This window comes from Salvelinus sp. IW2-2015, linkage group LG6.1, assembly GCF_002910315.2.
Source record: "Salvelinus sp. IW2-2015 linkage group LG6.1, ASM291031v2, whole genome shotgun sequence".
NCBI lineage: Eukaryota > Metazoa > Chordata > Actinopteri > Salmoniformes > Salmonidae > Salvelinus > Salvelinus sp. IW2-2015.
The window spans coordinates 4,050,323-4,066,514 of record NC_036845.1 but is presented as its reverse complement, the minus strand read 5'-3'; the positions used below and the strand labels follow the sequence as shown (position 1 = coordinate 4,066,514).

The 16,192-nt window shown below is 40.7% G+C and overlaps 1 protein-coding gene across 1 annotated transcript in view; it reads left to right on the top strand.

The window, feature by feature from the left end:
* The first annotated feature begins 14 nt into the window (after positions 1-14).
* LOC111964612 (single-minded homolog 1-A-like) overlaps positions 15-16,192 on the top strand; it is a 41,600-nt gene continuing 25,422 nt past the window's right edge. Inside the window, exons 1-8 of the mRNA XM_070443794.1 lie at positions 15-64; positions 5,219-5,322; positions 6,124-6,213; positions 6,373-6,481; positions 6,594-6,679; positions 7,020-7,219; positions 7,455-7,570; positions 9,674-9,757. Coding sequence (XP_070299895.1) covers positions 43-64; positions 5,219-5,322; positions 6,124-6,213; positions 6,373-6,481; positions 6,594-6,679; positions 7,020-7,219; positions 7,455-7,570; positions 9,674-9,757 — 811 coding nt within the window. The 5' untranslated portion in view covers positions 15-42. The remainder of the gene's footprint in view (positions 65-5,218; positions 5,323-6,123; positions 6,214-6,372; positions 6,482-6,593; positions 6,680-7,019; positions 7,220-7,454; positions 7,571-9,673; positions 9,758-16,192) is intronic.

Here is a 16,192-nt window from a genome sequence, read left to right as displayed (position 1 = left end):
GATAAAGCTTCAATTATTCGACTCACAACAAGTTACTTGAAAATGAGAATTGTTTTTCCTGAAGGTAAGGTTATGATATTATTATATTAAACGTTATGTTATATTATGATGATTATTATTAGGCTATTATAACAACCAACGTTTATATTGATGTTATCATAAGTGTTATTGGTGTGTTTAATATTATATTTGTGTTACAGTTATGCTTTTTGTTTTTATTTTGGTGCTAAATATTCATGTTCTTATGCAAGGCTAATAATTCAAATCATAATTCCAAATGTTACCACATATTATGAAATGACTTTGTTGCCTCATCTATACACTGATATACATGTGCAATGTGTTATATTATAATGTCTTATAATGATGAATTATGTAATGTTATTAACATTTTAATTCTGCTCATTCTGCAAAACGCCTGTTCTGCCACTTCTCCTCATTTACACGAATCATTGGGGAATCAATAAGACTACAGTAATTATTGTGTTTACGTATGGGAGATGTGTAGGCCTACATGCATCTAAATTAAGCTATATGTTGCATAACATAACTTGTTAGGCCCAATTAAATTCCATTCAATAATCTCGGCACTGTTGCATGTGAAGGGAATACTTTTATTTACTTATGTTATTTCCCATACTGATATATGGAATAGTTCTATATTTTAGTTGGTTATATATTGTCAAATATAAGCAATCAGAGAGATAGTCAAAATGCCATACGGATTTAAGATTACTTTTGTAGGCCTTTCGAATTATGGCCATGAAATTGTGGCAATATTATTAACTAGGACTAAAAATACAATTCATTGGAATTTATTCTATCAAAATCTACCATCATGTTTTTCCAAAACAAACTTGATTCATGCCTAAGTAGCCTAAAGCTGGCAACTTTATGCACACAATGTCCTGTGAAATAACTAGTGTGCGCGCATACATGGATAACCGACCGTTGTACACACCTCTTTGTCTGTGAAGAATACACTGTGCGTGTCTTTTTACATTTATACACGTGTAGTCCCCTTTCAGAGTCAGGCGACCATGATGCCCCTGGAAGACGATTAGCCGTCATTTGCCACCTTCTCCTCGCGGTCTCAACGGGCCCCTGTTCTGCGTGACCGCTACAGAGCCGCGCCAATTAGCGTCACCCGAGCGACTAGCGGTCTGATCCTTACGAACATATGGGGGCCTTGTAACACTGAGGCAAAGAAGAGAAGCGACTTCTCAAGAATGACTTCTCAAGCTCAGGCTGTTAAGATACACACACACAACAAACAAAAAAACGCACGAGAGTATATGGATTGTGGATTTTGCTTAAAATCGATTCCCCCTGTGTCGAATGTTGTTTTAGGCCTATAGGCCTAACCTATGTATGACGTTGCAAGTGATCAACGATTCATCGCATGCACAGGCGTCTTGGGCGTACCCGTAGATATTATCATATCAGTAAAGTTAATGCAGTCAGTATAAGAAGTGGAACACTGCACGTAATAGGCCTACTGAACATATTTTATCTAAATTCTAATTGACAAATTCCATAAGCACACGCGATTGGTTGTTTTGACATTGTGACAAGTGTCATATCTCGTCTACAGTTAATTTTATCTTCATCAGTGTTTTACTGAGTTGTCCAAGGTCCGCATATCTGGTTTACACTATACACCTACTTCAAATTGGGGGATTCTTCACGAACTAAAAACAAAAAAAGACCATGATTTGGGGGATTTTCACGAAATTGAATCCATAGAAGGGTCCTTTAGAGAAAGAATTGTTGACATATATTTGATATTTGTATATTAAAGCATAATTGAGACATAAAGACTTGAATGCCGAATATTTGTGAAATTTTCGACTTACCCAGGCCTCCTTTAAGACTCTATAATGTTTAATCTGTAGGTGCTACAAAGCAGAAATTGGTTTCATATGAAGCTTTGCCACTTGCTCTGTGATATTAGTAGTATTTTGATTTTAATAACAATTTTATTACATTAATTTATTAAAAAAAAAAAAAAAAATGGTTATTTTTTTTTCAATATAGGCCTATGGTTTAACATAGTACAGATCTACCTACTCTACAGGCATATCAAAGTTCCAGAGTGGGATCTCTGCTAGTTTTAAATTTATGGACCATTTTATACAGAGAAATTGACAAAGTAGGCAATGTAGCCAATCACAGCCTTCCTTTTACTTGCATCATTGGCCTTTCTATGGAGTTTTTCCAAGCCACCGTGCTTCTACACCTGCATTGCTTGCTGTTTGGGGTTTTAGGCTGGGTTTCTGTACAGCACTTCGAGATATTAGCTGATGTACRAAGGGCTATATAAAATAAACTTGATTTGATTTGATTGCACATCCTGCAAATCACCAGCAGAGGGCGACCATTTTGAATCCATTTTCACATTCCCTCATTGATAATACTTAGAAATGACTCTAAAAGTAGCAGAGATCCCAGTCTGGAACTTTGACAGGCTGTAGAGTATATAGAGAAATTAGCCATCCAAAATGGTAGCCTATATTTTCAATGTTCATGTTTATATTTTTCAATATTAATACATTTGTCATACATTTTTATAAAAATTATATAGCTGATATCACAGAGCAAACAGTAAAGCTTCATATGACACCAATCTTTGCTTTGTAGCACCTACAGATGAAACATTATGGAGTCTTAAAGAAGGCCTGGCTAAGACGAAAATGTCAGAAATATTCCAACTTCAATTAATTATTTCTCAATCATGCTTTAAGATACAAATGTCAAATATATGTCAACAATCCTTTCTCCAAAGGACCCTACTTTCGATTACATCTAGTGAAAATCCCCAAAATCTGGCCACTCCAATCTGTCCCCTATACATTTTAAATCGATGAGCCATGATAACCATAGAAGTTAAATTGGTACAGGATTCACGGGTGCAACAAATATAGCCTCTTACAAGGCACGCCTCAAAATATGTTAATGAGCCAGAAACAACAATAGGCCTACCATGCACCCACTAGTGGTTAAAAGGTTTTTGGCGCTCCAAAGATACGTTTTTTATTTTTTATTGTTGATAATACCTAAAATGTCAGTTTTCCGTTACAGTGTAGGCTAAAGGCTATCATAGATTATCAACTTAAGCTCGTTATAGATAGGCCCGCCTACTCTTTAATATTGATAAAAGAGGAGTGTAGAACAAAATGTAAACCAGAAATAGTCTATCTAGTGTTAGTAGCCTATTCTCACCAGAAGCTCATTTCAGTCACAGTTTGTCTGGGTGAATGGAATGATGAGGAAATTATGACAGGACTATGCTTAATTCGTTTTTTTATCACCGTTTTAATAGGCTACAGCTCACCGTTTCCACACTTGATAAGGAAACAAAGCATGCGGTCGTTTCCCAAGACAAGCATATGGTAAAATAAACTGATGAATAATTGAAGCTACAGTCTCACAGGGAGGAGGGGATAGTGGCTGTATGGGGGAATCTTCTGTATACTCAGTTTAGGAGGGTCCTGTCACGGATGCGTTTTACGATCCGTATTGCGAGCCATGTGCGTTCCTCATTAAATAGCCTCTGCTGTTTTAAAGGGCTGTCCAAACACACACTGCTGCGAGGAGTGCAAAGCGAATCGCCTTGAAACACGACGTCGAATTAGGCCCGGAAAGTGACAGGGTTTATTGCAAAGAAAATGTTCCGAGTATTCGCCAGTAAAATATTATATGAAAATGTATAGAGGTGAGAGGGTTTTATGGCCGTTATTGACAGCGAGCGGTCAATAACCTTTGCTCCACCCCATGTTGTCCCACCGAGTTGAATTACAAGTCACATCAGAGAGAGCGGGAGAGACGTGTTGATGCGTTTGTTTTTCTGAAGTCTTCCGCCGCTGTTAGATTAATCGAAAAGACAAACAGACATACAATGCGTATTTGGGCCACCTCACATTTTATTTGGTTCTACAAAATGTTTTGACATTAAATAACCATAACAGCAAACCATGTGTCTGGCTTATCAGGCGTTGGTGGCGCAAAAAGGCAATATTAAAATCATAATTCCAATATAGGACATTATTAGGCCTAGCCCATTTCTTGGAAGGATTTTAAAACTTTTTATATTCCTATACCTTGTTGAAACCTGCACAATTAATGGGACACGATATATGTGTGTGTAGACCTACAAAAATATATTATGCTTCTTCTAAGAGCTGAGGCCCGTGTAAATAATGATCTAAATCTGTTGTGGACGCGCACGTGAGCAAAATAACAAATTGAGCTCAGAGAAACTGGGAGCTTTTTCAACTGCAATTTTATAGGAGACGAATACAATTTTCTAGCCATGCATGCGGGCAATTGAACACTCTTTCAGGACAGGGCTCTCCAGACTAATCTTTGAGTCGTCACTAACACCTCTTTTGTTTGAAATGTAGGCCTACTTTTGTTCAGTTTGGACCACTTCATGTCACAGGAGTATCTTTAGATCCTATTTCTGAATGTAATGCCCAATTTAGTGATTATCTTAAGCGCGCGTTGATGTCGAAGAGAGCCTAATTCCCTGCGGTAGGTCAAGTGCGAGCACCTAAAGGCCCCAGCTCGAGCTCCCACACAGATTACCATGGCGCGGAGAGGAAAGGAGTAATTTGTTTGTTTCAGTTGTGTAAACGTGAAGTGCATTTTTAGTTAATATTAAAATGCGAAACGTTTTTGTTTGTTGTTGTGATCTTTGCACGGGCACGTGTTTGATTTCGTATGGAATTTGCATTGCAATCGGGATTGCGCGGTGGTTTACCGGGGACAGCAACTCTTATTTGCTTTATCGAACTTTGTTGGTTCCTTCGGGTGTGCGGTGGAGATTTGCACGTTCAATGTCTTGCCAACCTGTTTACAGTCCAGTCATCGCTGTGAAATCAGGTGTGCTCAACTGAACGAATAATATTAGGTTTTTAAATATAGACCCAAACATTATATTTATTTCAAGTGTGAATATGAATATTATTCACACTAAAATCATTGATTTTAACGCTGATAGCCATATTATTACATTTACACAATTACGTCGAAAATGAATAATGCATCTCAAAGGCATCCTCTCTATAAAGAGAGATATTAGGCCTATGTAAGATTATTATTGTCATGTTTGGTTATTATGATGATGAGTATTATTATGTCGCTTTTATTGTAACTTATGTACATTTATTCTAAAATACAAAACTGATATTCACTTATGTTCCCATGTGTGTTGCAGGTCTGGGAGAGTCCTGGGGCCACGTGAGTCGGACCAGAACTCTGGATAATGTTGGGCGAGAGCTGGGATCACATCTGTTACAGGTGGGATCACATATCCTACAGGTGCAGACTTATTTTAATTATGAACGCCATTTTTATCTTTGGAATATAATAGAAATGTAAAAAAAAATGTCGAATGGTAAACGTGTTTTTATTATTGTAAATTCTGTACATATTACTTCATTTTTATTGTATTATTATCATCATTATCTCACGTGAGAGCAGCAGTTGTCGCAGTTATCCATATTTTAAAGGGAGAGTGATTTTCTTCCTCACAACATCTCCCTCCTGCTGCTCTCATTCTTGTGGATATAAATCTGGAAATATCTTCAACGCATTCATAGTCACGCGCTGCGCCTCTCTTCTCTCCTCCAGGAGTCTCTAGTTAACAAGGGTTCGTTCCTACATGATCGTAACAACACTAAATGCAACACAGCAAAAGTACCATGGCCTAGTAGTTATAGTATAGTCGAAGTTCTAGACTATAATAATGATATTAATAAGTATGCAGACATTATTAGTGTGTTTCTATTGATAATTTCAAGGTAATTAATCATTTCTAGATAATGAATTTGGATACATTGAACAAAATGTTATTATTATTATTATGATGCTAATTGGTAACAACCTTTTTGATACAGTCAACCGATAAAAAAACACAATGCTACGATGCTGTCATAGACGTGTCTCTGATATTTTCCTTATTTTGTATTGACAACAGATTGATTGATTATCAATTTGAGAAATTAAATGATCTAATAACCTGTATAGTAGCACTAATATGTAGGCCTAGCTAGGCAAAGATCTACACACATTTTGTCCACATTGGACCTAATTAATATATACATTACATTTATTTTTCAGACGTTGGACGGGTTCATTTTTGTGGTTGCTCCTGACGGGAAAGTAATGTACATATCTGAAACAGCATCGGTCCATTTGGGTTTATCACAGGTAGGCTGCTACACAATCCGTCTTTATTTCGATTAAATTGATTGCTTTATTTTGCATTCGATTTAAATTGATCCTTGTGCTTTGTGCTACAGTAGCGTTAGCCTATAGTCCTATGTTTTACGTTTCTTGAAAACAATGACTAAACGTGTATTTTAACAGGTAGAGCTGACCGGAAATAGTATTTACGAGTACATCCACCCCGCTGACCACGACGAAATGACAGCCGTGCTGACAGCTCACCAACCCTGCCACTCGCACTTTGTCCAAGGTATGGTAGCCTGTGTATGCTATGTTGACTGACTGACTGAGCACTGAATCATGTGTCATGGTATTTACATTATATGGTCGTCTTTGATTGCGTTTTCTCTCTGTCTTTGAAGAATATGAAATGGAACGTTCGTTYTTCTTGAGAATGAAATGCGTCCTCGCGAAAAGAAATGCTGGTCTGACRTGTGGTGGATACAAGGTAGGCCTATGTTGCTGCCATCTTTCTCAATGTCGAAGATGTTAGATTATATAGTCAGTCATTCCAGTTTGTACTGCTTGTGTGACTGAATTCTTGATAGTTTGCACATCGTCTTTATAAATGAAGCCTATGTTTTCAACTTTTCTGGCAAACTGCAGTTGTTTTTTGAAAAATCCATCAAACTGTAGTTTTAGCCCTGCTAGAAACTCTCCGTTCCCATGCAGTCCATAATAACAGAAATCTCTTGCAATACCTCTAAACTGGTTGAATACATATTTCCATATGTGTATTSTTATRTATTGTARGCCTWCATGCATATTTGTGTGTACAATTGTGTCAGGTGATCCACTGCAGCGGGTACCTRAAGATCCGTCAGTACAGCCTGGACATGTCTCCATTTGATGGCTGCTATCAGAACGTGGGCTTGGTGGCGGTGGGCCACTCTCTACCCCCTAGCGCTGTCACTGAAATCAAACTACACAGCAACATGTTCATGTTCAGAGCCAGCCTGGATATGAAGCTCATCTTCCTCGACTCCAGGTAAATACAGCATTTAACGCCACTCACACACTGGAGAAGCTTAGTGGTACAAATAAGGTTCCACTTTAAACAACTTCTAACGGCTTTGTTGAGCATTCATAACATCTTCATAAACGCTACATAGATGCATGATACACATCTGAAATAATGAGGAAGATGCAGAAATTGGGTACGTTCTGTATGCATATGTATCTGTAATTCTGAGCGTGTGTATTTAATATTGTGTATGTCCCAGGGTAGCTGAGCTGACGGGCTATGAGCCCCAGGATCTTATAGAGAAGACGCTCTATCATCATGTCCATAGCTGTGACTCCTTCCACCTGAGATGTGCACACCACTTGTGTGAGTTAGGTTTGTTTTGCTCTCCTACAGTTACTATCTCCCAGTCCTCAGCACTAGAATGTTCTATCTGTGATATATCAACAGTGTAGTGGCAATAGTAATACAAAAGGCATAACTAACACCACTGTCTGTGCTGAATGTTATACAGATATCTAATGTACTTACAGTGCATTCGGAAACTATTCAGACCCCTTGAATTTTTCCACATTTTGTTACTTATTCTAAAATGGATTAAATAGTTTTTTCCCCCTCATGTAACTACCCGCAATACCCCATAATGACAAAGCAAAAAACGTTTTTTAGACACTTTTGCAAATGTGTTAAAAATAAAAACTGATATCATATTTACGTAAGTATTTAGACCCTTTACTCAATACTTTGTTGAAGCGCTTTTGGCAGTGATTGCAGCGTTGAGGCTTCTTTAGTATGGCGCTACAAGCTTGGCGCACCTGTATTTGGGAGTTTCTCCCATTCTTCTCTGCAGATCATCTCAAGCTCTGTCAGGTTGGATGGGGAGCGTTGCTATCACAGCTATTTTCAGGTCTCTCCAGAGATGTTCGATCGGGTTCAAGTCTTGGTTCTGGCTGGGCCACTCAAGGACATTCAGAAACTTGTCCCGAAGCCACTTCTGCGTGGTCTTGGCTGTGTGCTTAGGGTCGTCGTCCTGTTGGAAGGTGAACCTTCACCCCAGTCTGAGGTCCTAAGTGCATTGGAGCAGGTTTTTATCAAGGATCTCGCTGTACTTTGCTCCGTTCATCCTTCCCTCAATCCTGACTAGTCTCCTAGTCCCTGCCACTGAAAAACATCCCCACAGCATGATGCTGCCACCACCGTGCTTCACCTTAGGGATGGTGGCAGGTTTACTCCAGACATGACGCTTGGCATTCAGGCCAAAGAGTTCAATCTTGGATTCGTCAGACCAGAGAATCTTGTTTCTCATGGTCTGATTCTTTAGGTGCCTTTTGCCAAAGTAGGCTGTCTTGTGCCTTTTACTGAGGAGTGGCTTCCGTCTGGCCACTCTACCATAAAGGCCTGATTGGTGGAGTGCTGCAGAGATGGTTGTCCTTCTGGAAGGATCTCCCATCTCCACAGAGGAACTCTGGAGCTCTGAGTGACAATCGGGTTCTTAGTCACCACCCTGACTAAGGCCCTTCTCCCCTGATTGCTCAGTTTGGTGGTTCCAAACTTCTTCTATTTAAGAATGATGGAGGCCACTGTGTTCTTGGGGACCTTCAATGCTGCAGACATTTTTTGGTGCTTCGACACAATCCTATTTTGACCTCATGGCTTGGTTTTTGCTGTGACACGCATTGTCAACTGTGGGACCTTATATAGATAGGTGTGTGCCTTTCCAAATCATGTCCAATCAGTTGACTTTACCACAAGTGGACTCCAATCAAGTTGTAGAAACATCTCAAGGATGATCAATGAAACAGGATGCACCTGAGCTCAATTTCGAGTCTCATAGCAAAGGGTCTGAATACGCATGTAAATAAGGTATTTCTAAAAACCTGTTTTCGCTTTGTAATTATGGGGTATTGTGATTTTTATTTAATTTAATACATTTTAAAACAAGGATGTAACGTAACAAAATGTGAAAAAAGTCAAGGGGTCTGAATACTTTCTGAATGCACTGTAATTGTACTTTAATAAATGCTTTACATCACATGAAACAAAGTGCCTTTTTTTCCATTTCTAAATTGTTTTATGAACTATCTGATTGATATTATAGTTTCACGTCACCCGAGTCTAAAATATTATCTGACAAATAAAATATCATCTTTTTTAATAATGTCTTATCAGTTCTAATATATTTTGTGTATATGACAGTGTAATTGCAATAACCTGTTCTACTTAGAACAACATCCATCCTCTCACAAAAATGGCGCCGGAAGAAATGGCAGCCGTTTTATGGGCGCCCAACCAATTGTGCTATTATGTGTTTTTTTTTCGTGTTATTTGTAACTTATTTGGTACATAATGTTTCTGCAACCGTATCTTACGGCAGACAAGAGCTTCTGGATATCAAGAGAGCGAACAGTACCTCGGATTAGACAAAGATTTTTTCAGCAACAAGTAAGACTCACATGATATTCTCCAAACACCCGGCAGGGCCGACATCCCAGTTATTCACAAGAGGAAGCGACGCAGGAACAGAGGACGAAGAGCCGGATGCCTCGTCAGGACCCGCAGAAGGCGAGTGGGAAAGCTGCCGTTACCTTCAATATTACTCGCCAACGTGCAATCATTGGGCAATAAATTAGACGAGGTACAATCACGAATATCCTACCAACGGGACCTCAAAAACTTTAATATCCTATGTTTCACGAAATCGTGGCTGAATGATGACATGGATATTCAGCTAGCGGGATATACGCTTCACCGGCAAGATAGAACAGCACACTCCAGTAAGACGAGGGGGGGGGGGGTCTGTGCATATTTGTAAACAACAGCTGGTGCACGAAATCTAAGGAAGTCTCTAGATTTTGCTCACCTGAAGTAGAGTAAATTGTGATAATTGCAGGCCACACTACTTGCCTAGAGAGTTCTCAGCTATACTTTTCGTGGCTGTTTATTACCCCACAGACAGATGCTGGCACTAAGACCACACTCAGTCATCTGTATAAGGAAATAAGCAAACAGGAAACCACTCACCCAGAGATGGCGCTCCTAGTGCGCGGAGAATTTAATGCAGGGAAACTTAAATCAGTTCTATCAAATCTCTATCAACATGTTAAATGTGCAACCAGAGGGAAAACAATTCTAGATCACCTGCACTCCACACACAGAGACGCGTACAAAGCTCTCCCTCGCCCTCCATTTGGTGAATCCGACCACAACTCTATCCTCCTGATTTAAAGCAGGAAGCACCAGTGACTCGGTCTATAAAAAAAGTGGTCAGATGAAGCAGATGCTAAACTACAGGACTGTTTTGCTATTACAGACTGGAACATGTTCCGGATTCTTCCGATGCATTGAGGAATACACCACATCAGTCACTGGCTTTAATCAATAAGTGCATCGAGATGTTGTCCCACAGGTGATGTACGTACATACCCCAACCAGAAGCAATGGATTACAGGCAACATTCGCACTGAGCTAAAGGGTAGAGCTGCCGCTTTCAAGGTGCGGGACTCTAACCCGGAAGCTTACAAGAAATCACGCTATGCCCTGCGACGAACCATCAAACAGGCAAAGCGTGAATACAGGGCTAAGATTGAATCATACTACACCAGCTCCGACGCTTGTCGGATGTGGCAGGGCTTGCAAACTATTACAGACTACAAAGGGAAGCACAGCCGCAAGCTGCCCAGTGACACGAGCCTAACAGACGAGCTAAATCACTTCTATGCTCGCTTCGAGGCAAGAAACACTAAGGCATATATGAGAGCATCAGCTGTTCCGGATGACTGTGTGATCACGCTCTCCGTAGCCGACGTGAGTAAGACCCTTAAACTGGTCAACATACACAAGGCTGCGGGGCCAGACAGATTACCAGGACGTGTGCTCCAGGCATGTGCTGACCAACTGGCAGGTGTCTTCACTGACAATTTCAACATGTCCCTAATTGAGTCTGTAATACCAACATGTTTCAAGCAGATCACCATAGTCCCTGTGCCCAATTTTACTAAGGCAACCTGCCTAAATGACTACAGGCCCGTAGCACTCATGTCCGTAGCCATGAAGTGCTTTGAAAGGCTGGTAATGGCTCACATCAACACCATTATCCCAGAAACCCTAGACACACTCCAATTTGCATACCGCCCAAACAGATCCACAGATGATGCAATCTCTATTGCCCTCCACACTGCCCTTTCCCACCTGGACAAAAGGAACACCTATGTGAGAATGCTATTCATTGACTACAGCTCAGTGTTCAACACCATAGTACCCTCAAAGCTCATCACTAAGCTAAGGAACCTGGGACTAAACTCCTCCATCTGCAACTGGATCCTGGACTTCCTGACGGGCCGCCCCCAGGTGGTGAGGGTAGGTAGCAACACATCTGCCACGCTGATCCTCAACACTGGAGCTCCCCAGGGGTGTGTGCTCAGTCCCCTCCTGTACTCCCTGTTCACCCACGACTGCATGGCCAGGCACAACTCCAACACCATCATTAAGTTTGCAGATGACACAACAGGCCTGATTACCGACAGCGACGAGACAGCCTATAGGGAGGAGGTCAGAGACCTGGCCGGGTGGTGCCAGAATAACAACCTCTCCCTCAACGTAACCAAGACTAAGGAGATGATTGTGGACTACAGGAAAAGGAGCACCGAGCAGGCCCCCATTCTCATCGACGGGGCTGTAGTGGAGCAGGTTGAGAGCTTAAAGTTCCTTGGTGTCCACATCAACAACAAACTAGAATGGTCCAAACACACCAAGACAGTCGTGAAGAGGGCACGACAAAGCCTATTTCCCCTCAGGAAACTAAAAAGATTTGGCATGGGTCCTGAGATCCTCAAAAGGTTCTACAGCTCGAACATTGAGAGCATCCTGACCGGTTATATCACTGCCTGATACGGCAATTGCTCGGCCTCCGACCGCAAGGCACTTTAGAGGGTAGTGCGTACGGCCCAGTACATCACTGGGTCTAAGCTGCCTGCCATCCAGGACCTCTACACCAGGCGGTGTCAGAGGAAGGCCCTAAATATTGTCAAAGACCATAGACCATGGCTGCCTTCTAATTGCAAGAACCATACCAGCCAAACACATAGAAATAGAAAAACCTAGACCTTACAACAAGACATACCCACCCACATCCACCACCCTGACCAAAACTAAAAAATAAAAACATACAAAGCACTCTACGGTCCAGGCGTGACACGTTAGATGAAATATACGGACGCGTTCCGTATTTCACTGAAAGAATAAACTAGTGTTGTTGTTCTAAATGATAGTTTCCAAGATTTTCCCATATTAATGACCTAAGGTGCGTATTTCTGGTGTGCTAGTTATATTCATAATACTAAGTCTATAATGTTGAGTAGAGCAGTCTGAGCTGAGCGTGGTAGCCGCTCAGATAGGCTGGCACATACTAAGTAGCTATTAGAAATGCCAACTAGTCAAGAGGTATATGACAATAACAAATGAGTATAGTAGAGAAATATCACTTAAAACTACACAAAACTCTGTTACCTGGGAATAAGTTGAAGATTCTATGTTAAAAGGAACCACAGCTTTCAATATCTTCTCATGTTCTGACAAGGACTTAAACGTTTAGCTTTTACATGCACATAGTTGCCACTTTTCTAATCACTTCTTCTCCAGACACTTGGTTTGCATTAATTTAAAACCAAAGTGAACATGTTTCATTATTTATTTGAGAACTAAATTGATTTTATTGATGTATTATATTAGTTAAAATAAAAGTTTCATTGTTCATTCAGTATTGATTTAATTGTCATTATTACAAATATATTGTTAAAAATGAGGCCATTAACTCGGTATTCGGCTTTAATTTGAGTACTCCAAATAATAAAACGGTATTGCGTTTGAAAAATCATAATCGGCTCGACCTCTAATACACACGGTGGACTTGCACACAATTATGACCCACTGCATTGTATGTTGTCCTGACCGTCATCCACCAAGGATCCATAGAAATAAACTGTTGCTACAATCGCTTTCATGTTATCCTCGGTTTCTACGACCTACGCCTGAGGACGTAGTTGACACTGACGATACAGCGAGCTCTGGAGGAACGGCGTCTAACCAATGTGTACGATGGTGGCACTAGCTCTGGACCCAAACCCAGACCACCCTGCTTAGCCAGGAAACCTATAGTACTTAGTGCACTTAGGCCTTTCACCAGCACTGGAGAAGAGAGAGAGAGAGGAAGAGATAGCGAAGAAGGAACAGACCAACACAAGAAGAGACACAGAGAGAGAGAGAGAAGAAGAGAGAGAGAGGGGAGAGAGGAGAACGATGAGAGATGAGAGAGAGAAGAGAGACAGAAGAGAGAACGGAGAGAGAAGACAGAGAGAGAGAGAGAGACACAGAACGAGAGAGAGAAAGGAGAGAGACGAGAGACAAGGAGACGAGAGACAACAGAGAGAGACACAGAGAGAGACACAGAGAGAGAGAAGAGAGCAGAGAGAGAGAGAGAGAGAAGACGAGGAGAAAGAGAGAGAGAGAAGAAGAGAGACGAGAGAGAGAGAGAGAGAGAGAAGATGAGAGAAGGAAAAGAGAGAGAGAAAGAACGAGGAGAGAGGAAGAGAAGAAAGAGAGAGAAGAGAGCAAGAGAGAGAGAGAGAGAGAGAGAAGAGAGAGAGATGAGAAGAGAGAGAGAGAGAGAGAAGAGAAGAGACAGACAGACAGACAGACAGACAAGAACAGACAACAAGAGACAGACAGAAGAGACAACAGACAGACAGACAAAACAGGGAGAGAAGAGTTAGAGGAAACTAAATTCTGTTTATATCCATTGTTCCAAAAATAATTAAGCATTAATATTCATGCTACAGTTGAATCGAATTTTACATTACAACCTTACCAAATACATTAAACTCAGTTTTTCACAATTCCTGACATTTAATCCTAGAAAAATTAGGTCCTTAGGATCGCCACTTTTTTTTAAGAGATTAAAGTCAGAATAAAGTAAAGAAATAATTTATTTCAGCTTTTATTTCTTTCATCACATTCCCAGTGGTCAGAAAGTTACATACACTCAATTAGAATTGGTAGCATTGCCTTTAAATGTTTAACTTGGGTCAAACATTTCGGTAGCCTTTCACAAGCCTCCCACAATAAGTTATCATTTGCTCCCATTCCTCCCTGACAGAGCTGGTGCTAACGATCATTGTAGCCTCCTGGCCTCGCACACACTTTCATTCTGCCCACAAATTCTATGGGATTGAGTCAGGCTTTGTGATGGCCACCTCCACAATACCCTTGACTTTGTTTCCTTACCATTTGCCAACAAATTGAAGTATGCTTGGGGTCACTGTCCGATTTGCGAAGACGGCATTTGCGACCAAGCTTTAACTCCTACTATGTCTTGAAGATGGCCTTACAAAATCCACATACTTTATCTTCTTCATCATCTAATCTATTTTGTGGCACCATCCTCCCATGCAGCAAAGCATCCCCACAAACATCATGCTGCCACCCCCGTGTTCACGGTTGGATGCGTGTTCTTCCTACCAAGCCCCCCCCCCCTTTTCCTCCAAACATAACGATGCTCATTATGGCAAACGAGTATATTTTTGTTTCATCAGACCAGAGACATTTCTTCAAAAAGTATGACTTTGTACCCATATGCAGTTCAAACTGTAGTCTGGCTTTTTTATGGAGGTTTGAGCATTGTTCTTCCTGCTGAGCGGCGTTTCAGTTATGCATATAGCAACTCATTTTAACTGTAGATATGCATACTTTTGTACCTGTTTCCTCCAGCATCTTCACAAGTCCTTTCCTGTGTCTGGATGATTATGCACTTTCGCAACACCAAAGTACGATTCATCTCTAGGCAGACAGAACGCATCTCCTTCGGAGCGGTATTAGACGGCTGTGTGGTCCCTGGCGTAGACTGCCGACTATTTTTACAACGCATAACGTGGTATCTTCAGGCATTTGAAATGCTCCAAAGATGAACCAGACTTGTGGAGGCTACAATTTTTTTCTGAGTCTTGGCTGATTATTAATTTTCCCCATACGTCCAGGCAAAGAATCATCCTGAATTTAAGGTAAAGCAAAATACATCCACAGGTATTGCCACCAATTGACTCAAATTATGTCAATTAGTCCTATCAGAAAACCTCTAAACCATGCATCATTTTCTGAATTTCCAAGCTGTTAAAGCAGATCACCTTAGTGTATGAAACTTCTGACCTACTGAATTGTGATACAGTGAAGATAAGTGAAATATTCGTCTGTAAAACAATTGTTGAAAGAATACGTGTGTCATGCACAAAAGTAGATATCCAACCGACTAGCCAAAACTACAGTTTTGTTAACAAGAAATGAGGAGGTAAGTTTTAATACTCCAACCTAAGGGATGTAAACTTCCGACTTCAACTGCTATAACATAATTGGATGATATGATTGTTAGTCAACATCAAATCAAATCAAAGTTTATTTGTCGCGTGCACGCCGAACTACAAAACAGGGCTAGACCTTACAGTGAAAATGCTTACTTTCAGCTCTAACCAAATAGTGCGAAAAAAAAAGTTGTGGATACTGTGTCTAGTTGTGGGATACCTGTGTGGTGTGTGTGTGTGAACTGTGCCCTGCTGTTGTGTGAAGTGGTGTGTGTGTGTGTGCTGTTGGTGCTAAGTAAAGAAAATAAAACAGTAAAAAGAACATTGAAAATAACAGTAGGCAACTTATATACAGACACCGTTTAGCAGCTTATGAGTAGTATTACACTGTAGGTTATGTTAAAGTGAGCAGCAATATATGATGAACAGAAGTAGCAGTAGTAGCGTAAAAACGGGGTGCGGTGGTGGTACTACAATGCAGATAGCCCGGAAGCCAATGTGCAGGAGCACTGGTTGGTTGGCCAATTGATATTATGTAACATGAATGCTATAGTTAAAGTGACTATGCATATATGAATAAACAGAGAGTAGCAGCAGCCGTAAAAGAGGTGGCAGCGTGGGCACACAATGAAATAGGTCCGGAACGTAAATC